This window comes from Bufo gargarizans, chromosome 8, assembly GCF_014858855.1.
Source record: "Bufo gargarizans isolate SCDJY-AF-19 chromosome 8, ASM1485885v1, whole genome shotgun sequence".
Taxonomy (NCBI): Eukaryota; Metazoa; Chordata; class Amphibia; order Anura; family Bufonidae; genus Bufo; species Bufo gargarizans.
Window position 1 is genome coordinate 152569381 of NC_058087.1, and position 27441 is coordinate 152596821.

The window sequence follows — 27441 nt, forward strand, 5'->3', positions numbered from 1 at the left end:
TAAACAAAAAATTTAATGTGAAAACGGCCTAAGATGTGAATCAGAAATGCTGTAAATATTCTCCTCATAAACTTTTCTAAAACAAAAAAATAAAAAATTGCTAAAAACAAGACCTTAAAAACTGGCATCTCCTTGCAAAAGGAATGATAACTGCAATCATCAAATGCACATGGACTTTGAACGTATTTCTAGTTCTTATAAACGAGCGGCCAATTCCTGATCGAAGTGAAACCATTATTAATAAAGGCAAGCAATTCTGAGGTCACTTCTCCAAGTTACAGAAAACAAAACCCGAGTAAGTGGGAAACCAGACGGATTACAATAAATCAAGTATCTAACAAAGCAAAACATTTCCACATCAGACGGACACGTACTTCCCTATTAATGACCGACTCTAAATATCATTGCTAGGGAGAGGGCTCTGCCAAACAATTTCGGAGGAACATGGACACACGTGGTATTTGTACACGGATTTTACATAACTTTACAAATTCCTCTGCAAATGGTTGAAGCCATGGGTGTATGTAAGTGGGATGTAATTTCAGTGGAAGAAATAAAATCTGTGGCAAAATGCACAAGTTACACGCGGGTCGGTTGTGGATTTGGCTGTGGGGTCTCATCCCCTATGCATCGCAAATGGATAAATCTGCTGGGAAGATCTGCAACTTACGGCAAATTAAGCTGTGGATTTTAAATGCTCACCACAGATCTATTTCTGTGTGTGGACGAGTTCTAGCAAAATCTTCTCCGCTTTGCTGCTTCTGTAACGCACTGGATTTTTCGCTTGCAAACCTGCAGAATATCTACCCTGTGAAAACATACCCTTAAAGGGGTTTTCCCATCTCAGACAATGGGGGGCATATCGCTAGAATATGCCCCCATTGTCTGATAGGTGCAGGTCCCACCGCTGGGACCAGTACCTACACTGAGAACGGAGGCCCTAAAAATGTGGAGGGTGCACTGTGCATGCGCAGCTGCCCTCCATTCATTTCTATGGGGCTGCTGAAAATAACCCGCTGAAAATCGGGGTTCCCCGGCCACCACCTTACCCGCTCTGTTCTTGGTGTAGAGATGGGTCCCGCAGCTATCAGACAATGGGGCTTATCCTAGCGATATGCCCCTATTGTCTCAGATGGGAATACCCCTTTAAAGGTTCATGCACACGGCAGTGTAGTTTATGTGGCTTTTCCGCACAAATTTTCATACAATGTTCCGTGTATTTCTGCGAGTGTTCCTATGAAATGCTTGTTCCTGAGAATTTTCTGGATTATTGTGCAGTGTAATAATAGGGGCTTTTTATTACTGGATCTCATACCATATGCTACATCCAACAATAACATGTGACACAACAGCAAATATTGCTTCAACTTGTGCATTATGGGGGAACCTTAAAGCGCTTGATTGGCCACTTGCAATTTAAAGAAATGAAAAAAAGCTGTAGTTGTAAAACAAAAAAAAATGATGCCACTACTTACTTTAACAATTCTCTATTGCTCCCGTTCTCACACTCCACCGTGCTGGTCTTCTCTGGGCTCTCTTGACACAGACATGTGACACTGCAGTCAATCATTGTCACCACCCCTGTGCCCAGTGATTGGCTGGAGCATCACATGTCCATGTCAAGAGGGGCTAGGTACAGTGATGGCTAACCTTGGCACTCCAGCTGTGGTGAAACTACGACTCCCAGCATGCTCTATTTATTTCTACAGAGTTCTGAGAGCAGTCAAGCAAGGGGAGCATCTTGGGAGATGTAGTTTTACCACAGCTGGAGCGCCAAGGTTAGCCATCACTGGGCTAGGCTGTACATTGATCGGCTAGGAACCAGAGAAGCAGATACTAATTTGACATCATCCTGAGCCATTTTACCAATTTTCAAGCAATCAGCCTCATTAATCAAATTTATTGCAAAGGAAAATGATTTGCATTTGAGACAATCATATCCTAGCTCCAATTTCTCAGATGGCGTCATACTTACATTTCCTTAACTTTCCTAGTAAAACAATTACTACAGTTATAGGAAAAAGGGTCACTGGGAAGAAATTAGTCAATTTTCTCTATAACGTGTGTCATGATTACTCATCTGTTTTATGAAACTGACCAAAACACATTCCTGCAAGAGAGATCATACACTGATAATACAGCCAGCGGACTACAAAGTACTTCTACATTCTGCATTTTGGGGATCGGTGGGGTCAATGACACCATTATGAGCTAACTAACTGTAAATTAATATTTGGGGAAAATGCAATAAAAATAATGTAGGCTACTTTGACACAGCAGAGCACAGCCTGCTGAGTTCTCTGGATCTGGTATAGCTGGATTGTGTCTCTTCCCTGTCGGACCCCATTGACTAAAATGGGAATCGGCCAGATTACATTAATTGCATGTAGCAATTTTTGACAGTCTGCATCCCGGCTTTTATGTTGGGGAGCAGCCGGATTCCTGCTGCACTATCTGCTTACCCTGGATCCAGAGAACTCCGGCAGACTGTTCTCTGCCGGAACAGCCTGCTGGATTGCTGTGCCGCAGGTGTGAAACTAGCCTTACACCTAACTAGGAGTAAATGACATTGTGGAGGAAAAGTAGGAGCAGGATACTGAGAACATGGATATATTTATTCGTCATGATGTCATTCGTCATATAGGGTCATGTTCTGCCGCACCGTATACAGACTGTAATCGCTCTCCTCTGTCAATGTCAGACAGACTAATTTCCCCGTCTCATATACTAGAGCAAATTTCATAAGACACTAATGACTATATCAATATGTTTTCGGAGTGTTTTCAGAATGCAGAAAGAAATCTGAGCATTTCGATGAAATCCAGCCACTAACCGATGGGAGCACTTGGCTTGTATAGTGATCTCCTGGGTTTTTCAGAATCGGCCATGTATTTGTGCACATGCCCAATATGATTTAAAGGTTGTGCAGGCATGCTGGGAGTTGTAGTTTTGCAACAGCTGGAGGCACACTGGTTGGGAAACACTGGTTTTGAGATAAGGGGAATTTGATGACTAGCATAAAGTAAAAGTAAGAGTACCAGTCACACAGTTAGATAACATGTTAACCCTTTGTGACAGAATGCCTCAATATTTTTAATAAAAAACAATTGAAAATATGATTTTTAGCCAAAAATGAGTAACATGCATTCATAAAAAAATTGCCTCCAAAGGTGCCTTTAATGTGAAAATGCCAGACAAACAGTTCAGACAAAAACTACAATAGGTTGAATTAAAGGGGTTGTCTAAGAATCTAAGAAGTATTGATGGCCTATCTTAATAAATATCTGATTGGTGATGATGTGAATGCTGGCATCACCAACAAATCTGTTATTTGAGGGGGCCATGGCACCAGGATGGGGGCTGCAACCTCTTAATAGCACACCAAGCACAGCACCGTACATTGTGGCTGTACTTGGCATTGCACCTTGGTCCCATTCACTTGAATGGGGCAGCTGCAGATAGGTCATGTGACCAATGGACGTGACATCACCTGAGGGCTGCTGCCACTTCAAACAGCTGATTGGCAGGAAAGCCAAAGCTTGGACCCTCACCAACATGATAATGACCTATGAGTGCAGTGTCACATCTGTGCCATCTTGACATTTCAGAAGTTACAGAAGCAATTCTTTTAGTAGAACGTTTACTGATATTTATTAAATTAATAGGCATTTGCTAATTAAAGAGTCAATAGAGACAAATGTCTGCTGACTTCACGACCCCGATTTCTACTAGACCAGCTGACCATCTAATACATATAAGGGTATCCAGACTCCAGCCCCCAAATGCATATGCCTTTGGAAAGAATGGTCAAGCATGTTGGAATTCAGTAAGTCCACGGCTGCGGTGCTGGCAGTAAGTGCCTGGCGCTTCTCCACTTCTCTAGGTGGGCAAGGGCGCTGCATCACTATGGCTGGCCTCTCAAGTGTATTTAAGGGGCCTAAGCTTTAGGTATTCTAGTGTTTGCTAGTGAAGGTGTGCTTATTCAATCTGTCTGCCAATGTAACAAACTCTGCCTGTTTACCGACTCTGACCCTTTCTCTGCCTGTCGTGACTACTTCCTGCCTCAGCTGCCTGCCCCGACCTCAGACTTATTTTTCGGATATGCTCAAGCTTTTTCTGCCCTGACCTTGGCTTTTAATAGGGCAGTGATGTTTATCTGGCCATGTATGACACTGGCAACCACCATAGACTACAGTAGAGCATACCCCTGAGTTTCTCCCCCAGGGAGTATGGATAGCACTATTTACTTCTGTGGGTCCATGTGCTGTGCGTGTGCAGTCCTTTGCATACATGGACAGCACACGGATGTAAATAAGTGCATGCATTAGTCACTTATTCTAGTTGTGTAATAAAGGAGGAGAGCTAAAAAACAGCCAAGAATGAAGACTAGAGAAAATAAATAGCAGGTACCTAAGAGTTATGGCTTAAGAGGGTATTCATGGCACATTACCAGTGAATGGTGAGGATAGAAACTCTGGGAAATTGGTTGTGTTGCAACATAGTCCCTGTCTAAAACAGTGGTTGCAACAAAGCCAAAGTCAAGTGAATGGGACTGTATGGATGCCCTTATTGCATATCAGATGACCTGGGACATATTACAATAAAGCCTTATTTCTGCATTCAGCTACTTTGTAAAGCTAGATTTAAACTAGTACTTAGTATCCAGCGGGGAAAAGGCTGCTGGATCTTTCTGCTAAAGTGTTACCATAACGCGGACCGGCGGAGGTCCGGCCGCAACGCGGCAAATATGCAGCGAATCGGCCAGATGAAAACCGCTGGTCTGCCAGATACTAAGCGCTACAGTAGTGCATGAGCTGCAGCTTCTCCTTTAAAGCGATGACCCAACATCCAAGAGAAAGTGGAGGAGCTTTAACAGGTTATGGGTAAAGACTGGTTTATGGTCTGAAATGCGTCAACCGGATTGCAGTTTCAACATTTGCACTCTGACACTGCAGGATTAGACTACCAACTTTCCTTGGCCATTTATTTTTAACAGATTAGTAATAAAATGGGATTGTATCAAAGTGGGTAGGGTGCAGAGTTTCTCTTGGACGTTGGTCCAGCTATTGATCAGATGCACAGTCCCTTTTAGGAATCCAAATCACTGCGCCCTCCATGGATGGGTTTCTGAATCATTCTGACAGCATTTCCCGATGAACCAAGTTCAAGCATTTCATTATACATTTAATATTTCAAGCTTTTACAGCAGCATTGCAATTATGAAGCACGGTGACAGACATTATATCGGATACTATTAAGTTATTATAGCTCTATAAAACTGTACCATTATTGTCCATTTCATGATTCATAATAATTGATGACCCAGCAAATCAATATGGATAAAAAAAATCTATAAACTGGGGACATTTTTCCTAGAATTGCTCACAATGACTTAATTCTTAGAATACGTGAAATGGAATTATTAAACTAAATAGTTAATTCCATTTAGCTTAATAATATACTAGATCCAGCTGATGTGTGACAGCCACTTAAAAGGAATCTGTCAGCAGGAAATTCATTGTTAAACCAGACACAATACCTTGTAGTTCTAGCTCGGCTGAATGCAATGATACCTTTCACTTAGTACTTTGAATCCATATGGAATGAGCCAAGTGCACCCAGGGAGGGCCCAAGCCTCTCTGTGCACCCATGTTCACCCTGTTTCTCTTCTGCCAGCCCCTTCCTCTCCTTCTTGATTGACAGGGTCAGGTTCCTGCATAGTCATTTCACCTAGAACTGTCAAAGACATAAAAGACGGGGCTGGCAGGGGATGCAGAGGGACCAACAGTGCACAGACTGGCTTGGGCACGCCCTTGGTGCACTTAACTGCTCATTTGCATGTGACTTTTTCCTCCACAATGAAGCAACAAATTGCTAAATAAAAAGGAATCAGATTTTCGTGTGGCAAATCCGCAGCATTGTTCAGTACTAGCAAAGGGGATGAGATTTTAAGAAATTGACCTGCGGTGCGGATTTGAAATCTGCAGCATGTCAATTTTTGCTGTGGTTCCTCCCAACGGATTTCACCCTTTTAAATGGAGCTGCTTTTGTTGCGTTTTTTGTGACTGAAATTGGTGTTGACCTTTTGGTTACAATTTCCAGAATGTGTGGAAGTACCGTACAGCCACTCTAACATTTAAAAAGAATGTTAGAAAATCCCCAGATCCGTATGCACAAACCTTGTGGCACCATACTCAAGAAGACTGGAGGCTGTAATCACTGCCAAAGAGGTTTCAACTAACTGTTGTTCTGTTTTTCGTGATTTTCTGCGGACCCATTGACTTTCAATGGGTCAGTTGAAAACTCAGCTAATGCACCGTTTGTCATCCGCGTCCGTGATTCCAGTCCGTCAAAAAAATATAACCTGTCCTATTATTTTCGTGGAAAACGGTTCACTGACCCATTCAAGTCAATGGGACCTCTAAAAAACACGGAGGCACACAAGATTTTCATTCGCGTGCGCGTCAGTTTTTTTCCTATCATTTGCATGGCAAACCTGTCTTGGAATTTTTTTTACTTTCCTTTATGTCTGGTGATCCTCCAAAAATAAAAGGAAGACACACTTTTTTTTTGCAGACTGTATGCGGAACCATTCACTTCAATGGGGCACTCCGTGTGCATTCCGTTTCCGTTTGTCCGCATGGCCGTTTCGCAAAAAAAGAGTGCATGTCCTATTATTGTCCGCAAATTACGGTCCGAGGCCTCATTCAAGTCAATAGGGAACGCACACTAAACACATCCGTATGTCATCCGTATTTTGCGGATCCATACTGTAGAAATGCTATGCCCAGCCCATATTGCTCATGTGTTTGGTGATTAATAAGTTACTGTTTCTGTATACACTCCCCAAAAAAACGGAGCAAATATGGAAACCATACGGATATGTTTTGTGCAATAACGGAACGGAAGAGGACTTAAATCAGAGAGAAAAAAAACTCTGAAACGGAACAACGGTGCATGAGCCCTTAGAGTGAGACATAAGAAGGTCATTATCTTGAATTACTGAGGTATATTTTCCACAAGCCTGGAGGGAAACGGGAAACAACACCATAAAAACATTTTTCGTTTTGGAAAGTTTGCAGTAAGTTTTTATTTCTAAGAAACCAGTGTAGGAATGCGTTCCTAGAACTGTTTATATGGTAAGTTCTTCACTATATACCGCAGCACACAGAAAACAATAAGTATGCATGTACTCACACAAGGATAATCTCCAGCCAAAAACAACTTTTGACCGAAGTCTGGCTGTTCCATCCCCACTCCCTATTTATGAAACCTCTGGAGGGTTTGTCTGATATTCAAGCTTTCCTTATGGCTATTTTATTCTCAGAGCAACTGGAGAACTGTGCCATATGTGCTGAAATAGCCCCAGGCCACTGTATGTGAAAAAATGTCCCCTGGCCCCTGCACGCGGAGTGCTGTCATATACATGTGTCAGCAGAGAGATACATCGGCTGGTTCAGTGGGCCACGAGAACAGGAATGAAAGCCACAGAGACAGCACAAAAGTCCCTGCAGATCTTACAAGTGTGGTACCCGGGTTAAGCAGGTTCTTGGCTTCAGTTATCCATAAAGTGTTTCTCCTCTCTACATGATAGGGGATAGGTATCTGATCGGTGTGGGCTGACCTCTGGGAAACCCACCAGTCATGAGAATGGAGGTCCAGTGCCAATGAATGCATGGAGCCGGAGGTCAGGAATGCATGCGCTGCTCTAGTCACTCTCTACAGACAGTAAAGTGCTCAGCAATCTCTGGCAGTGCCATAGAGACTGAATGTAGCAGCAGGTCTCATCCTACCGCTCCATTACTATGTGGTAATGGGAATCAGTGTCGGGATCAGTGAGGGTACCAGTGGTTAGAGCCCTATGGATCAGTTAGTTATCCCCTACCTATATAAGTGTGGTGTACATGCCAAGAAAATGTCCTAACATGCACTATTCAACATTAAAATTGCAATGCAAAGAAGGAAAAGTTGTGGAATTATGGAAATCACAGGATCAATAGACATGTTAATGATATGCAAATGATTAAAAAAAAAGAAACAAAATATTCAAAATATCTTCATTTATTCAGTATGTTCAATCGCCAAGTTCAGAAATACACACACTTACACGCCTAAGCATGAAGTTCTTAACGGTTGTCTGAAGAATGTTCTGCCACTCTGAATGCACTTGGGCACACAAATTATCAAGATCTGCTGCTGGTGGCTCTCTTTGACCAAAGACGTCCCAGATGTGTTCCATGGGGCAAGTCCGTAGAAGCAACAGGCCATGTTAGCATGTTTATGCCATGCAGGCTGCTCACAGTAGCATAAATAACATGCGGCCTGGCCTTGCCCTGTTACACTTTGGAAAAAACATTGTACCACTGGCTCCACAACCAAATCAATGTAACGCCAAGCTATTAGTCTTCCTGAAATGAAGAAGTCCGGCTACAGTATATTATGCCAAATCCACACCATAATCTTGAGAGTAGGTCCAGTTTGATGTTCCCTTGTGAAGGCCTCTTCATGGTAGCCTGGTCTCCAGACCAATATCTGGCTATCACTGATTCAGAGACAAAAGCGAGACTCCTCACTGAAGAGGATAGTCCTCCATTCCAGCTGATATTGCAATCTTGATGTGCAGCATTATAGCCTTTGAGAGCAGAGGCGTGAGGTGAATGGAACACCTGTAGCCGGACATCTGGCTTGTAGCCCAGTGTCATACAAACACCTTCTGATGGCTTGTGTAGACACTGTTTGCCGCCCTGGGCTTGGGATTCACCTGCAGTACAGAATGGATCACTAAACGCCATCCTTCTAATCAGACCATCTGTCAGTGCAGAGGTTCACCTCTGTGCACCTCTTGCTGTCATTGCAGTTCATTGTTGTTCTCCCAACCACTGGAACAGTGCTGACATCTCAGCCAAGGTGCGTAGGGATCTGCCAGAGTGATAAACCAAGCTTTCTCAGTGCAAGGATTCGGTCTCTCTCAATTTGCGACACAGAGCGTAGACGAACAGGAGACATCGCAAATCATCCCACACGACTTGATCCAATATATGAGGTTTCATGTGGTTTAAAAATGTTGCTCTTAATCTAGCTTTATGCCTCTCCTACATGTCACAAATTGGAATTAGGTGCTTGAAAATGTGATCTTCTGCAGATCTTCGCAACACCTGCTACTTCCTTGATTTGCAGAACCGTAAGGCTTGTACTTCTTGGTATTATAATTTCAATGTTGAGTAAAGTGTATACGCTGAAAATATCCATAAGCTATAACGGGAACAATGTATGCCAGGAGAGTGTTCTTTTGGCATATAGCTTATTTCACTGTATTTAAAGAGGACATTTGTTATCACTCCTGACACACCTGTTTTAATAGCTTCATGCATTCACCATGTAATAACAATTCTGGAACATCTATTCTTATGTCTCTATGTTGTGCCATTCATTTATTATTTCTACTAGAAGTTATGAATGAATTGCTAGCAGTCTGCAGTAAGGGCACAGAGGGGAGGTAACCAGTTGGGGGGTGTACCTGCCCAGTCTGAGAATGGATGCACTGACTGGATACAGTGAGACTGAGCAGGGACACTCCCCAACTGGCACCTCCCCTTTGTACCCTTACTGCAGACTGCTAGCAATTCATTCAGAACTTTTAGTAGAAATAATAAAGGAATGGCACAACAGAGTCATAAGAAAAAATGTTCCAGAATTGTTATCACACGGGAATGCAGGTCCTCTTTTTTTTTTTTTATCAATCTTTATTTAGTCATTATAAATAGAATAACAAGCATGGACTTACATCCATATATAAGGCAAATATTAATAACCAATGAACAAATTGCAGGGAAATGAGGCACGTTTACATAAGGTAGAACATAAAGATGGAGTACGTAATATGACAAAGTAACACATAGCTGCCTATAACTTCGGGAGGAGTCGCATGTATAAAGTTATACAGAAGCTTAATTAATAAAATAGAAGAGAAGGAAAAAGGTGTGTAGTGTCTTCATATTGGAGAAAGGGCCACACATATACAATGAGGTATCTGAAGAGAAGAGAAGATAAGTGTGTGTGCGTTGAGTACCATTTCCGCCAAAGGGGACCATATAATCAAGAATTAGTCATGTGATAGGATTGACCAGCTGCTAAGTTCTTCTATTCTATTCATTTCCTGAATTTTCTCGACCCAGTCTCTAATAGAGGGGATCTGTTCGCTGAGCCGGTGTTTGGGTATTGACAACTTGGCTGCCATTATAAGAATCGATGGGAGATGTGTCTTTTTAAGAGGACAATTATGTTCAGACTTAAAACTAAGGTAGGAGTAAGGGTTATAGATGAAGAGCATATCCGATTTATTGCAGTTGTAATTTTTCCCCAGAATACAGACATGTGTGGGCAATCCCACCAGATATGTAACCTGGAGCTCTGGGCTCCATGACACCTCCAACATTCCGCAGATACGGAGGGGTTCATTTTGTGAATTATGTCAGGTGTATGATACCACTTGGTCACTATATTGTACGAATTCTCTTGTATTCTTATACATCGTGATATACCATGAGAATTTTGAAGGATCTGTTTGGTTTCTGAATCAGAAAAGGATACGCCCATGTCCCTCTCCCACTGTTCAATGTAAATGGGCTTAGTAGTAGCGTTACCTTCCAAAATCTTTCTATAAAGCAGAGAAATGAGGCCTTTGCGTTGGGTAGTAGAGTCCAGCAGTACCTCATACCAGGTTTGGGCCTTATTTGGCTTTATGGCCTTTAGGAAACTGGAGCTTAAGTTGTGGAAATGACAATAATGACTAGTAGACCATGGTTTAGTACTATAGACATCATTTATGGTTTTCAGGGAGGGGATCAAGTTACCGTATTTCTCCCTGGTTATGAGCTGCGATTGGACAGCGCTGCTGTCAGGGAGAAGGAGAAACCCTAGCGTCTCCTCCTCCTTGCTCTGAATGTTGAAAATACCGGGGGCCACAGCGGGCGAACGGAGCGGCACCCAGGAAGAATAGTAAGTGCACTCAGATCCCTGGGTACCGCTCTATGTAGCCTTCTACTTAGTTCATATTCTGGGATACCGCTGCCGACACTTGTATCAATATGTTTTAAATTCATTGGTGGCGCAGTGGCCACAGCTCCTCCCCTCCTATGTCCCCATTGGTGGCAGTTGTGGCCGCGTCACAGTGGGGAGGGAGGGACTCCCTCCTCCACTGTGCTAGTGAAGAGAACATGGCGCGTGCCATGTTCTTTAACTGATACTAGGCTGTGCAGCAGAGCGGCAGTCTAGTCGCAAATGGCGACAAGACTAAAAAGTCTTGTCGCCCTCTGCAAATTTTAAGGTGCATTGGCGACCGTTTTGGTCGCCATCTGAAACCCTGGATAGGTAAGGAAGCAATTTGGCTGGAGTGAGGGGGGAAGGGGAGTCTAACAAATGTAAGGGAAAAGCTAAATTTTGCCACTTGTACAGTAACCCTTTAAATAAAAGGGTGAATTACCAAACCCGACTGGGGCTGATTAGGGGTCTTCCAGAGATTAGACACCTCAGAGGGAGATAGTAACCGTAAAGCCATATTCACTCCGAGTTTATCAGTATGAGGGTTAAGCAATTCAGTGTGTAGGCGCAGTTGAATCGCCCTGTAGTAGGTTGTAATATCCAGAAGCCCAAAGGCGTCCATACTCTTAGGTAGTGTCAGGAGTTTGTAGGACAGCCACAGGAATTCTTCCAGACAAAGGATGAAAACAATTTCTTGATTGAGGCCAGAAAACTAGGTGGTACATATATTGGGGCAGCTTGCAGAAGATAAAGTAGTTTTGGGGTAATGAAAGTTTTTAATAGATTCTTGCGGCCTAGCCAAGACACGAACGGGATATCTAAATTATTTAGCTGTTGAGTGATCTCTTTCAGTAAAGGAGGGTAATTTAGTTGCAAACAAATAAAAAAAATGGCGTGGTGTTACAGAGGCAGGAAGTGCTCAAACCCATATGCAGTTGTGCATATATATATATATATATATATATATATACATATATATACACACAGGGGAGCAAATCCTGCACTTGTGACCCGTTGCTAATGGCGATCCCCAGCAAAAATGCATACAGTGGAGGATGCCCGCAGCGGACCACAAGTACCACAATAGACATCCTACCCAAGATAGCAATTATGTGGATGTGATAACTAACATAGCAATATTGGAACCGATGGAAGTAGAGGGAGCGAGTGGCCTTCAGATAATGGCATCCATGAAGGGATCTCCATTGGTGGCATATGGAGAGAGTCCCAGACAGATGAAAGGTCTTCCGGCATCCTCACAGTCAATCTTTTGGCACCATGAATGATGAGGACTCCAAAAGGAAATGACCATCTATAAGAGATCCTCCCAGATCTGATTTTATCCGTGAGAGGCTTTAGGAGTCTCCTCTTCTGCAGAGTTGATGGTGCAAGATCTTGAAAAATCTGAATATTTGCCCCGTCAAGTTGGATTTCATTAAAGGGGTTGTCCAAGTTATATTTATTGATGACCTATCCCCAGGATAGGTCATCAATATCAGATCGGAGGGGGTCCGACACCCGGCACCCCCTCCGATCAGCTGTTTGAAGAGAAGGCGTGCGCGGTGTCAGCGCTGCCTTCTCTTCACTGTTAACCTTCTAGCCGTTGCATCTGCAATGGTGAGCTAGTGTAATTACACCCAAGCCTTCCTATTGAAATGAATAGGAAGGCTTGGGTGTAATTACACCTGCTCACCACTGCAGATGCAACGGCTAGAAGGTAAACAGTGAAGAGGAGGCAGCGCTGACACCCTGCACGCCTTCTCTTCAAACAGCTGATCGAAGGGGGTGCCGGGTGTCGGACCCCCTCCGATCTGATATTGATGACCTATCCTGGGGATAGGTCATCAATAAATATAACTTGGACAACCCCTTTAAGCTCTGATATATCTGATGTGTCGCAAAAAGACAGGAGGCTGCAAATGATGTCCCTGGGCTTCTCAGAAGGTAAAGGTTTAGAGCGCAGAGCTCTATAGGCAATTTCAATAATATTGGCATCCGCTCTCTCTCCCCCCAATAGCTCCACGAACAGACGTCTAACCACTGCAGGGGGGTCTTCCTTATCTAGAGCCTCAGGTATGCCGCGGATGCAAACATTTTACCTGCGGCTTCAATTTTCTTGGTCTTCTAACATAAGCATGGATTCATTAATGCGAGCTGTATGTGCGGCCAAGTTCTCCTTCACTGCCATATCAAAAGCTAGCAAAGCCTGGTGTGAGTTTTCCAAAGTTTCAACTCTATCACCAATGTGGTGGACATGAGCGTTTATGTTCACTAAAACTGAAGCGATAGGGGCTAGCGCTCTTCCGAGAGCTTTCTGTAGGAACCCTCGGGTGATAGTGAGGGACTCATCCACGTCAGATAATTCTTGGGCCCTTTCAGCATCTGAGGCCTCGCCGAGCTGTTCCTGCTGTGCCGGCGCCATTTTGGATGCCTGTGCCGAGGACTTGACTGCTTCTGGATGTATTTTTCTGTCTCTGCCGTGTGTCTTCACCATTGTGGGAGAAAAACGCTGTTCTCAGGGCTTGATGAGGGTCTGTTGGTGGGAGAGCTCTTCTCTAGCGGCCACCATCGAGCTCGGTCAGGCTTCCCCCCCCCCCCCCCCCAAATGCAGGTCCTCTTTAAGGGCATAGTTTGTATACATTCTTTTTTATACAATGGGGACCAATGGGCTACATGTTTGGTGTACACGCCAACCATGCACTGCCATTGTGTGTACAGTGCTTAAACTTTACGTCACCGAGCTTGCTGGGTAATCAGAACCAAGTGGACACAGTGCTGCAAATGCATTACACTTTTTCCCATTCACCTCAACCCCAAGACAAGCAACATGGCCCATTTAGGGAGAGTTCACAGAAGAATGGAGAAATAACAGTAGTGTGAACTCTCCCTTACTTGAGTGTGGCTGTGTTGCAGCATCTCGCACAGCTGGTGGATGAGACCCACATTGTGCAGAGAAACTCCTGAAGGGATTAGCAGAGGTGAGACCATCACCATTCATGACATATCCTAACAAAGATGGGCGTGCCACTTAAAAATGTCTAAATCATGATACAGACAGGATATGAATTTACAGCCGACAGGAGTAACTTGCGAAAGCGTATTGCACCTACCAGATATCCTCTGCATTTTCATCCGTCGGGCTTGAATGCGCCCTTTTGCAAGTCTTTGCTTGGCTATTATACAACGGATGTGGTCAGAGAAGATAAATGTAGCTTGAAGAATTGGAAACGGCTTGGAGTGGGGAGTTGATGCTGGTTTGTGGATAGTGATATTTAAAGCTCTGCTGTCATCTTCTACACCAGTTACTTGCATATCCTAGAAAAAAGGCAGGCTTTATTATAAAACCACATAATCTATAGTCACATCACTGCATGGAGCCCGCCACCCTATACTTCTACATTGGGACCATCTAAAGAAGCTTTGTGAGGCTCCGATTCCAACAGAGCACTTAGCAAATATATCTCAAATACATGTAGATATCAAATACATTTCAGTTAAAATTAGAAGAAAACACTTGCAGTATACATCATTATGTGCAATGGCTGCATTAAAAAGGGGTTGTCTCACTTCAGCAAATGGCATTTATCATGTAGAGAAAGTTAATACAAGGCACTTACTAATGTAATGTGATTGTCCATATTGACAATCACAATACATTAGTGATTGTCCATATAGCTTGATTCATCTTTTCATCACATATACTGCCTGTTTCCAGGGGTTATGACCACCCTGCAATCCAGCAGTGGTCGTGCTTGCACACTAAAGGAAAACGCCTGGCCTATGCACACTCCTACGCTCCTGGCCACCGATGCTTTTTCCTATAGTGCGCAAGCACAACCACTGCTGAATTGCAGAGTTGTCATAACCCCTGGACATGAGCAGTGTATAATCTGATGGAATAATGAATCCAGACAGCAAAGGAGGCAATATGGATAATTACAATACATTAGTAAGGCTACTTTCCCACTAGCGGCACGGACCTCCGGCAGGCTGTTCTGGTGAGTGAACAGCCTGTCGGATCCATCCTGCCGCTAGTGACCGAGTGGGCCCGGACTGCCGCTCCGTCTCCACTGACTATAATGGGGGCAGTGCAGAGTTCCAGCGGAGCCTCGGCGAGAGGCTGCAGAATAAAACTACGAGATGTCCGACATTTATTCCGGCAGCCTCTCGCCATGCGCTGCTGTGCCTCCGCCAGAACTCCGCACCGCCCCCATTCTAGTCAATGGGGACGGAGCGGCAGTCCAGGGGCACACGGTCACTAGCGGCAGGACGGATCTGACAGGCTGTTCACCGGCCGGAAAAGCCTGCAGGAGATCCGTGCTGCTAGTGTGAAAGTAGCCTAAGTGCCTTGTAATAACTGTTTCTACATGATAAATGCTACTTGCTGAAGTGAGACAACCCCTTTAAGGTTATATTATCCTAGGACAGGGATCAGCAACCTTCAGCACTCCAGCTGTGGTGAAACTATCACTCCCAGCATGCACACTTGCTTGGCTGTTCTCAGAACTCCCATAGATCTGAATGGAGCATGCTGGAAGTTGTAGTTTCACAAGTCTAGCCTGCTGGCCAAGTCTAGCCCCAAAAATGCTAAAAACATATTTTAAAAGAATTTATAGGATTAGAAATTTATTTTTTTGCCCCCAGACAGTGTGCAGATATTGCAGTTCAGTCCTATTCAGATGAATGAAGTCAGAGGTGGACAGGCGGTAGAACCTACAGGGAAAATTCCCGGTGAGCTGATGCCCAGCGGGTCACCTCAGCCCCCCTCACGGCCTGCACTGTGATATCTGGCTCAGCTGTGGCGGTATCTTGTGCCACAATATGGTATTGCTGGCCCTACCTAAATTGGCCCCGATTTCTGACAGTATGGACCCACCTACAGCATAAAGCCACTATTATTTTTTTCAAGGGCCAATTTTAGTTCCCAGTGCGCCCCTACACAAAGTGGAGCCGCAATATCAGACACAGGTTATGGACATAAGGGGTGCAGTTTAGGGGGAAAAAAAGCTGGACTTTTATTTTAATCTTGTACAACCCTTTTAACTAAGTAGAAATCAGTGAAGACATTTTTGCCTTCGATCAGGATACATTGGGTCATTTAACAAGACAATAAGCAGCATATTGATTTCTCCATTGTATTCAATGGGCTAGTCAACCGAGCAAATTGGCAGACTGATGAATTGATTTCCTTACCCCTACTAATAAGCATCTAAAGCTGCATTTAGATGCTGCAAGGAGCAGCCTATTTTTGGGAAAGAAGCGTTCCTTGCAGACAATCGGCTGCTTGTTAAATGGAGGTGAAGAGCTGCATTTCCATGCAGCGATCACCTCCACAGTATGAGGACAAGTGATGGCTGCTGCTGTTTGCCCCCATACAAGATCATTAGACAGCACAATCTGCTGCCCGGGAACGATGATTGAGGTGTCCATACCTCAGATCGGTTCGCTTGTTCATCGGGTGATCTGCGGTACCTTTACATGGGCCGATTATTGGGATGGAGCATTCATAGGAAGGCTGGCTCCAACAGCCGTGTAAATGCAACTTAGGTAAAGACTAATATTTTCTTTATAATTTTATTGAAACTTAATGGATATAAAAAAAATGTGAACAAAAAGCAGACACTGAACTTCCTAAAGCTTTTTTTCCAAAAGTTTATATCTGGGGTACACAAGATACCACATTTCTTACAAGAAAAGAATAAGGCTTCATTCACATGAGCCATACGGATTGTGTTGGGATCTGTTCAGGCAGATGATGGTTTTGCTTGCCAGTTAAATCAGTTTTGTCTGCGATTGCATTCATTTAAAGAGGGACAACCCCTGCGCCTATGGCCATCCTAGGCAAAGCCAGGCACATGTCTCCTGCAGTGGTGGATGCAGAGGAAATGCTTGGCTGGCTGCAGCTACACCCACCAAAAACAGCTGTCTGCTGGGGGGCGCCGAAAGCAGAACTGAGACAATCGAGGCAGCATTTTTATGGTCTCAGATGAGTCCAGTTTTCCAGTACAGAGGTTGTATCAGGAAGATATTGTCATCAAGTGTTTGGACAAGTTCTAAACTGGCCACACACATTATACTTTTGGCAGTGCAATCCGCAGAGAACGACGGATTCGGCCAACACACTAAGGCTACTTTCACGCTGGCGTTTTGGCTTACCGTTTGTCAGATCCGTTCAGGGCTCTCACAAGCGGTCCAAAACGGATCAGTTTTGCTCTAATGCAATCTGAATGGAAAAGGATCCATTTAGAATGCCTCAGTTTGCCTCCGATCAGTCTCCATTCTTCTCTGGAGGCTGACACCAAAGCGCTGCTTGCGGCGTTTTGGTGTCCGTCTGACGAAACTGAGCCAAACGGATCCTGACACATAATGTAAGTCAATGGGGACGGATCAGTTTTTTATGACACAATCTGGCAAAATAGAAAACGGATCCGTCCTCCATTGACTTTCAATGGTGTTTAAGACGGATCCGTCTTGGCTATGTTAAGGATAATACAAACGGATCCGTTCTGAACGGATGCAGACAGTTGTATTGTCTGAATGGATCCGTCTGTGCAGATCCATGATGGATCCACACCAAACGAGAGTGTGAAAGTAGCCTAATGTGTGTGGGGAGCTCCTGACTGATTGAATATTTTCATCTGATCCTTTTGTTCTTCAGTGACATTAGCCGCAGCCAAAACTGCCTGGTAATGGCCTTCACCTATTCCCCCATAGCATACACAGACACGTTCAGACGAGCCGAAGTTGTACGTGTATGAGCAGTGATGAGCGAACGGGGTGAGTTACCCACCGCCATCTTGAAAGAGCCTCATTGGAGACGATATGTTATAGGCATGTAAAGAGCTAGTGATCAGGAAGGAATATGAGCTGTGTACATGAACGAACCTGTGAGGAAGACGGGAGAGGTAGCTGTCGGCCAAACTTTTGAATCTATTGAATGTGTATGCCCAGATTAAAATGTACAGTGTAAAGCCAACATTTCCTAATCTCATTACTGACCTGTAATAAACCAGCAAACTTCACAACTCCCCAACCGAGTCTTTTACTGTCTGGTTCCACTAGACTCATCTGATAGATGTCCACAGCCAGGAATCGCTGAACGTGGTCCCCATCCTTCGTTATTACGGTGCACGCTATTAAATCACTGTTATCTAAGGAAGAAAAAAAAGGATCAGTAAATGTGTGTATCCAAATTCATGATCATCTGACTGTAGTGTACGATAATTTAAGCCTTGCAGTAAAATTGTGGCATTAATAAGACAGTTGGATAAATAAAAGGTTTAATTTAAGTCTCCTGTGAGCTGCAGCGCAAAGGCAGAGCACAGACGTGGAGAGGGGGCGACAGACGTGGAGAGGGGGCGACAGGCGAAGAGAGTGGGGCGACAGGCGAGGAGAGGGGGCGACAGGCGAGGAGAGGGGGCGACAGGCGAGGAGAGGGGGCGACAGACGTGGAGAGGGGGCGACAGGCGAGGAGAGGGGGCGACAGGCGAGGAGAGGGGGCGACAGGCGAGGAGAGGGGGGCGACAGACGAGGAGAGGGGGGCGACAGACGAGGAGAGGGGGGCGACAGACGAGGAGAGGGGGGCGACAGACGAGGAGAGGGGGGCGACAGACGAGGAGAGGGGGGCGACAGGCGAGGAGAGGGGGCAACAGGCGAGGAGAGGGGGCGACAGGCGAGGAGAGGGGGCGACAGACTGATATAAGAAATGAGACACAAGGCGCATCTAATCCTTCAATAGACCACACGAAGACCTCCAGATATACTAGAGCAGGAATGGCCAACCTGTGGATCTCCAGCTGTTGTAAAACTACAACTCCCACCATGCCCTGCTGTAGGCTTATAGCTGTAGACATTCTGGGCATGCTGGGAGTTGTAGTTTTGCAACAGCTGGAGAGCCACAGGTTGGCCATCCCTGCACTAGAGTCTCTGATCAGAAGGAAGTAAAATAGTCCAAAGTGTGGGTGTATGAGTATATATATATATATATATATATATATATATATTATGGGGATTCGCTCTGGTAGTTAGGACTAGTGGATGCAGTATAGAGGCAAAGTACACAGTTCTTGAATCAAACAGCGGTGTTTATTCACACATTGGTGTATAACAAAACGCAGGTGGCTTGGTGTTTGTTCACACACAAGGAAAGTCCATAAACAATAAGTCACCTTTTCCCCTGGGTGTTAATTCACACCCAGTTAGCCGTTCAGCCTCATCATGTCCATAGGCGGCCTGTTTGCCTTAAAGAGGACCTTTCCCCTGGAAAAACATTGTGAACTAAGTATCATGACATATACAGCGGCGCCCAGGGATCTCACTGCACTTACTATTATCCCTGGTGCCCTCCGGTATCTTCATGCTATAGTGCTTGCCAATCGCAGCACAGAGCTCCCAGGCTGTGAGCTCTGCGCTGCGATTGGCCAGCGCTGCAGCCTAGGAGGAGGAGACGCCCAGCAGAACAAGGGGAGACTACGCCTACTATAACCAAGTCCCCGAACATACCGGAGGACATAACAGGAGAACGGAGCGGCGCCCAGGGATAATAGTAAGTGCAGTGAGATCCCCGGGCGCTGCTGTATATGTCATGATACTTAGTTCACAATGTTTTTCCAGATGAAAGGTCCTCTTTAAGAGGGACCTGAGTCCTCCAGCCAGGCTCAAACCTCAAATCCAAGCACAGCCCTCAGTTCACAGCACACAGACTCATGAGCGCCACTGTCAGAAGGAGGTAAATCCACCACACCTGGCATTGCTGGCTGGTTTTATGCCTGGCAAAACCCGGCCTGGAACATGGGGAGTAGTCACCCACCCAGCACTTTGACTACTCCCAGTAAAAGCCGCCCCGAATCAACTATGACAGCCATGCTAAATCTCACGGTGTCAATTAGCAATAGCTGCCGCTGACGCATAAAATACCGGCTCTTACTTCACCGAGGCCAGGAACCTCGGTGACAAATACATTACATCTACGATGATTCCAGGTACCAGTCAGTATCTGGTGTGGCCACCATTTGCCTCACGCAGTGCAACACATCTCCATTGCATAGAGTTGATCAGGCTGTTGATTGTGGCCTGTGGAATGTTGGTCGACTTATTTATTTATATATATATACACACACACACACACTATATATAATCTATCTACATGTATCTATATCTTTATACAGTAGATAAACACACACACACTGAGTAAAGGTTATCAGCATGGCAACATTACGGTTCAGTTTTGCTTAGTTACTGACAGCTACCATATGTCAGCTGTCAATTATTTGGGTGAATTCCTGTCTAATTCCTAGCACCTCGGAGCAGGGCACAGGAAATACATTAGTCGCATGCAATCCTGTGTGTGCTGTAAATACTGCTGGAGCGCTGCCTGCTGTATCCTAAGCGTGGAAATACACTTCACAGCCCATTTACTGTAATTGCTTTGGTGGCTTGCAGAGATCAATAATGTTAATTAAAAGGTTCAGTGTAAACCACCAATTGCAGCTTGCTCAGCAGACGCGGCCTAAGTGCTCGGAAACATCTCTTCCTCTGGAAGAAATGAACCACAAATCTTATGAATGCCTGAAGCAGAACCAGACACACAGACAGGCACACATATAGGCACATCATTTTAAGAATAACATTGTGAAAAGATATCAAGCATACGTGCTCCATATCAGGGGGTTTCCAGGACTAGCTTTATGCTATTTACTTAAAAGGGTTTTCCAAGACTTTAATACTGATGACTAGAGATGAGCGAATTTCATCTTCTAGATAAGTCATCAGTATTTGATCGGTAGGGGTCCAAAACCCGGTACCCTCGCCGATCAGCTGTTTTGAGAAGGCAGTGGTGCTCCTGTGAGTATAGCGGCCTTCTCGCAGCACCATAAATTGAATAGTGGTTGGGCTTGGAATTGCAGCTGAGCGGCGCCTAGGCCAAGTGATCGATGAACGTGTCGTCACTCAGCCTAGGAAAAGCAGAAAGAAGACTGCAGCGCTGCTGCGAGCGCCGCTGTCTTCTCAAACAGCTGATTGGTGGGAGTCCCAGGTGTTGGAGACCCCAGTGATTAGATATGGATGACCTATCCATTGGATAAGTCATCGGTAAAAAAAAATGTTAGAAAACCGTATTGCAGTCCACAAACTGCGGATCCACAAAATACGGACACTGGCTGTGTGCATGCCACACTTTTGTTATCGAAATGCCCATTCTTGTTTGAAAAAATTAATAAAATAGGACATGTTCTATAATTTGTGGAAAGGTCACACAGATGCGGACAGCACATGGATGACATCTGTGTTCTGTCCACATTTTTTGTGGACCCATAGAATTTAATGGTTCCACATGCTAGCTGCAAAAAATGGAGATTGGACGCGGACCCAAAATACGGTCGCGTGGACGAATCCTTAACAGGACAAAGCTGCAAAAGCTACTGCTAACTGTAATGCGTGCAGGTGTACGGAGCAATGCATGACCGGTTTAAATAGTTGATCAGCAGGTCAGACCCCGATAGGTCTAAGGCTACTTTCACACTGGCGTTTTGGCTTTCCGTTTGTGAGATCCGTTCAGGGCTCTCACATGCGATCCAAAACGGATCAGTTTTGCTCTAATGCATTCTGAATGGAAAAGGATCCGCTCAGAATGCATCAGTTTGCCTCCGTTTTGTCTCCATTCCGCTTTGGAGGCGGACACTGAAACGCCGCTTGCAGCATTTTGGTGTCTGTCTGACAAAACTGAGCCAAACGTCCTGGCACACAATGTAAGTCAATGGGGACGGATCCGTTTTCACTGACACAGTCAGGCACAATAGAAAACGGATCCGTCCTCCATTGACTTTCAATGGTGTTCAATATGTTAAAGATAATACAAACTGATTTGTTCTGAACGGATGCAGACAGTGGTATTATCTGAACGGATCCGTCTGTGCAGATCCATGATGTATCCGCACCAAACGCGAGTGTGAAAGTAGCCTTATATGGATGGCCTGTCCTAAAGATAGGTCATCAGTTTCTAATTCTAATAAAACCCTTAACTTTGAAAATGAAATGCAGCAGGTTTGGAAAATTCCATTCTGGTTTATGTGAAAATAAACGTAATCACAAGTGTCCCACTACTGGAGACCCCTAACAACCCGCCATCCGTAGTGAAATCCGTCAGCAAGTGTCTTATCCCCTTGCAGCACGACCACTGAATTCTGTGGGATAGCCAAGCAATAAATGGACACATCAGGTCATCCAGATAAAAATGCTTTTTGTAGCCGCTTGCTCCTTTAGATAAGGCCTAAAAAAACGGATTCTGTAAAGATAAACGGATCCTGTGCATTCGTTAAGCAGATTTGGCATCCGTTTGAGCCATTTCCGACTAAGTACGTTCTTTTAAAGACGAAAAATAAAGTACTGCATGCAGAACTTTTTATTCCGTCTAAAAAAAAATGATCTCGGATGAAAATGGCTCGAACGGATGCCAAATGTGCATACCTGATGCACAGGATACTTTTTTTTCTGTTCTTTTGATGGATCATAAGAATGGAAAATGAGGTGATGTGAACTCTCTCTTAGATAAATGGGACTGATCTTCTGTCATAAAAAACTCTGCATCTGAATATAATACACCATTAGGTTGGCCAAGCACACAATATCAGCGGGAACGGCTGACCACCTAATGCGTATAGGGGACCTCCAATTCTTGCCCAGTGGTAAATGTTTGATTTTAATGTGCCGATTCTTTTGTTTTTCCAGGAGATCAGCTGCCACCAGAGGTGTCTGGCAATGGGTTTTCCACCTCGTCCACATATATGTATGGCAGGCTTTACAGTATACTCACAGGGCTGCACCATTGTGCACCAGCCGAGCCTGCCCTATGTTTAGCCCTGCCATTAGTGATGAGCGAACTTCTGTTTTAAGTTCGGCGTCTAAAGTTCGGCTTCCGGTTAGCGGAGAATCTCGATATGGATCCCGATATGGATTCCGACTTCCGTTGTGGTCCGTGGTAGCGGAATCAATAATGGCCGATTATTGATTCCGCTACCACGGACCACAACGGAAGTCGGAATCCATATCGGGATCCATATCGGGATTCTCCGCTAACCGGAAGCCGAACTTTAGACGCCGAACTTAAAACAGAAGTTCACTCATCACTACCTGCCATCACACAGTGGCATCTCTTCACCTACATGGGTTCGATAACTGTATCCTTGTTGTATGGGCCTTAATCTATAGATCACCCCTCCTCATCTGTGCACTCATCATTTTATTATACATTTTTTACCACCCTTTATGATTTTCTGACTATCTACCCTCCCTACATTAACCTCCTGAGGAACCCATTGTGTCGGAGTGGGGGGCGTAATAGTATTTGGGACTTCATATGGTTTAATAGGGTCCTGTTAGGATAGGCACGAGGACATACAGTCCCTACCATTTGGGGACGTCTCTGGGCTGAGGGATATATAGGGTCTAATAGGGAAAGACTCTCCCTACCTGTATCTCCCTCCGCTATCCTACACCCTTTAATAGTCTGCGCACGATACTAACAGGGTAATATGAAAATGGATCTTCATAGGCCAAATGACCAGGCAATCTGTATGGGGACGAACAATCGCAGTTCTAGACAGCCTAGCTAAGTTTATGCCATCTTCAGGATTAGTAAATCTAGGCCAGCATTTCTGGGCAGTAGATCAATGTTGTGTGATCCGTGCCCTAAAACTATCATTTTAGGTGCCGTATCAATGATGCCTTCACCAATGCTTGTTCATTGGCTGATTGGTGGCACCTTTACACTGGCCAAGTATCATCAACAAGCTTTTGTATGAACACACTATTAGAACGGTAATTACCGTACATAAATCAATCAGGAAAAATACTGATAAATCTGGGTATTCATAATGAAAGTCAAACGTGTTCAAGCCAAACACTATGCTGCAGGAGGTATAGAATTAACCTCAGGGCTAAAGCATTTCAGTTGAAATAAGATAGAATGACTTCTAATGAATATGACTGTACAGGAAGATAAGAGAAGCAAGCAGCGAGTGCATAAACTTCAGAGAACTACACTAAGGATGTGAAGAGCTGAGCAAACACCGCAGGTTTCCTCTTATTCCAAGGAATTGCATGTTTGTCACAGAAGCAAAGAATAGTTGTCCCCACTGGTGGTGAACCTCTAGCCACAGAAGGTCTCCACTGTGTGTTGTAATTCTGGAGAACATCACCATCAAATAGAGAAGCACACTTCTATGAAATATCTGTGCCAAGTAGACTTCCTAACCGAAATTTACATTGTTGGGTTTTATGTAGTAATTAATAGGAACCAGTCTTAGAATAATTTTGAATTTTTCACTTAGCAAACCTATTACAGCGCTCATACAATCAATCATAACCTTTATAACAGTATAGTTTCTAACAAAGCTGGACTGGTTATCAAAAGAAGTTTTCATGAAGACAATCCCTTCCATAAGACCTCTTGAGGAACCCCCTCCTCTCATGGACCTGGCCCGTTATGTTGTCTGCCATTCATCTGAATGGTCAGCATGTAATACTGCAATGCGAAATGTACCGAGGTTGCAGCTTCCGCGTGTAATCGATAGGGATCAATGAAAACAATCTTTGCCAGACATACTACTTGCAGTTTTTGGAGGTGCATATGGTTTAAAATTTGGTTCCTGAAAGTTTTTTTCCAGGTGGCAATTGATGAGAACATAAATTTTTAACAGGATAACACCGATCATGAAGTTCATGCAGTGAGTAGCAGGACATACAAGCACACATTTATGGGCACGGCTGAAGACACCCTTCATTGAACGATGCAATTATAACTGCTCAGCCCGGTCCCACATGGCTCTTCTTATAGATCGCCTGGAATATTCTTCTCGGAAGAACCCTCACTGTGTGTAAGAATCATTGACTCCAAGATCAATAGCCCTGCCTGACAAACGTAAACAATGGGCCTTTCTTAGGAGAGTTACTCAACTTCCATGTGATGAAATTATTAATGACAGGAAAAAGCACAATAGGAGCTGCTACCTGCAATAAAAAATGGTGTCATCTGTGATGCATGTTCCGCATCAATAAATTAACCTGACATCCTGTAATAGGCCAGCATTTCATATCATGCATGTAATATCTACACATACACACTAGCAGATACTGTTCTCGGTTCATAATTGCATTTTCCCTTTTATAGTCATGACATTTAGTAAACAGTGATGCTTGGATAAGTCTGACATTTCATGCTGTACAATATATGAATGAGACTACGTGGAGAAATCCACGGTAGACCTCCCTCTCCTACAGCTTTGTCTTTAAGCTGTCCCACCTACAACTAACTACCTCTTCAGCATCACAAACTGTACACCACACATGGGCCGAAAAACAAAGAAGTTCAGAATTCTACAGATTTTTGGAAATGGTCAACAAGCTTATCACCAAACACAGTCCTAACATCTTAGTTGAGGTTTTGTGGGAGAGTTAGGTCTCGATTACACAGCCGAGAGCAGTGTAATTACAAGTCCTCCATCTCAGTCACTTCAATGGAATGGCCTTCTTCTATTCATTTAAATATGATCGCTCCTCCCTATGCTGTGGGGGAGATCACTGCATGTAATAGCAGCAGTCTCCTCCACTAGCTAGCAAGCGATTGCCGGGAAGGAACGTTTCCCTTCCGGTAATCGCTTGCTGATCTGCCTGTCTAATACAGGCTTCAGTCAATAGGGTCGCCTCCTGTCCATGGTGTCTATGGACCATGCGGTTGCCACAAAGCAATTGTTTTAATGCTGTGTAAATGCTGTAAAGAACAGCTCAGGCAAGATGGCTGCCCCTATAATAATGTTCAGGAAATAAGACTGAAAAAAATCTACAATCAGAAAATAAAAACAGATTAGAAAAAAAGGAAATGTGTTACTATCTGGTTTTAATTGGCATCTAACATTTTTGGTGACACATTTCCTTTAAATACCAGATAAGTACGCTTCCGTAAAAATGGGAAATACCATGTGCCACTTAGAATCCTGGCGCCTTTGCATGTGGTAGAGGGGCCTTTGGTAAGGGGCAGACATTTGGCATGTAGACTGACTGTATCACTGAATGCCTTGTACATCCATCGCTCAGACCTACTGCTTACAGATGAAACATTTAGCATGACTTTTCTATCCACAGCGGCAATAAGCAGATCTGACAACTTCGACAAATGTGTCGCCAATCATTTTCCTTATCAACAAAATTTGTAATGACGACTGGAGTCAGCAGAAAATTACAGGCAAGAACAAAGGGGGATTAGTGGAGATGCACTCTGCTAGTAAATGGGATTTCCAGGTAAACCGGCAGATTAAATATAATACCGCATAGTGTAATGGTCTGATGTGAAGAAGGCATCCGGCCTGAAAGAAAAGAAAGTGCTCAATGTGGATTACGCCATGAAATGAACAGCCGGAACTGGTGATAGATACAACTATGACATCATTTCTTGCTTGGCTCTTATTTTCACAACAGTTCTTTTTTTTACAGACATTTCATAACCATATTCACTAAATGCAAAGTCCACATGCAAGAGGGTGTATCCAGACCAGAGTGCGTATCTGGGAACACTTACTCGGAACTCACGTCGTAATCCTTTACTAAAATATTTCTAAAAGTTAAAAGTACAGAGGAGAAAACAGACTCGCCTGCACCAAAGGAAACTGTGCAGGCTTAAAGGGGCTTTTTGAGCCTGTTTGAGGAGACCACAACAAGGGTCTCAAAATTTGGAGCTGTCTTTAGAGATAATCACTTGCCACTAGGGTCTGTTTCTATGATTCAAACCTATTAGACAATATTGATGATATAGGGGTTGGGCACCGAAAATAATTTCCTCTGGTGGGCCCAAGGAACCCTAGTCCAACGCTGCTCCCAACGATCAAACATTAATGGGCACTTTTAGGGTATACAGATGTGTTCTTCCTTACTTTCCTCTTGGTTTGGGATATCCCAAGATCTGTGATGTAAAATGACCAGCTTTGGGGAAAAAAAATTATACTTTTTGTGTTGCTCTGCCAGGCATAATGAGTAGAGATTAGCAAATCAATTCATACCAATCAGTTTGTTCATTAAACAGACTTCTTGAGCAGTGAGGGGTTGGCCCTTCTGCTCATGAGACTCCTCCGTCCCCCTTGATTGACAGGGCCATAAGTCTTCCCTAGCCCTGTCAATCCCAAGCCTGCACCATTGCTTCTAATAGCGGTGAAAGTACAGAGGCTCTGCTGCTTCTACCAGCGCAGCGCAGATGTCGACTGTGCACATCCTGACACTTTCCGGTTCACTCATCTCTAGTAGTGTGTAATACAAACTTTTTTTTTCTCTAAAACTGGTCATTTCACGCATTCACCTTGTGATCTCTTAAAACAAAAGGAAAGAGGGGTACATCTGTATGAATGTCATAAGGGAGGT

At 44.2% G+C, this 27441-nt stretch overlaps 1 protein-coding gene across 1 annotated transcript in view; it reads right to left on the reverse strand.

Moving 5' to 3' along the window:
- Window positions 1-27441, reverse strand: part of CLEC16A (C-type lectin domain containing 16A) — a 280950-nt gene that overhangs the window by 81088 nt on the left and 172421 nt on the right. The window contains exons 20-21 of the mRNA XM_044302863.1: window positions 18040-18191; window positions 14151-14355 (exon numbers count right to left, since the gene is read on the reverse strand). Of these exons, the coding sequence (XP_044158798.1) occupies window positions 14151-14355; window positions 18040-18191 (357 nt within the window). The remainder of the gene's footprint in view (window positions 1-14150; window positions 14356-18039; window positions 18192-27441) is intronic.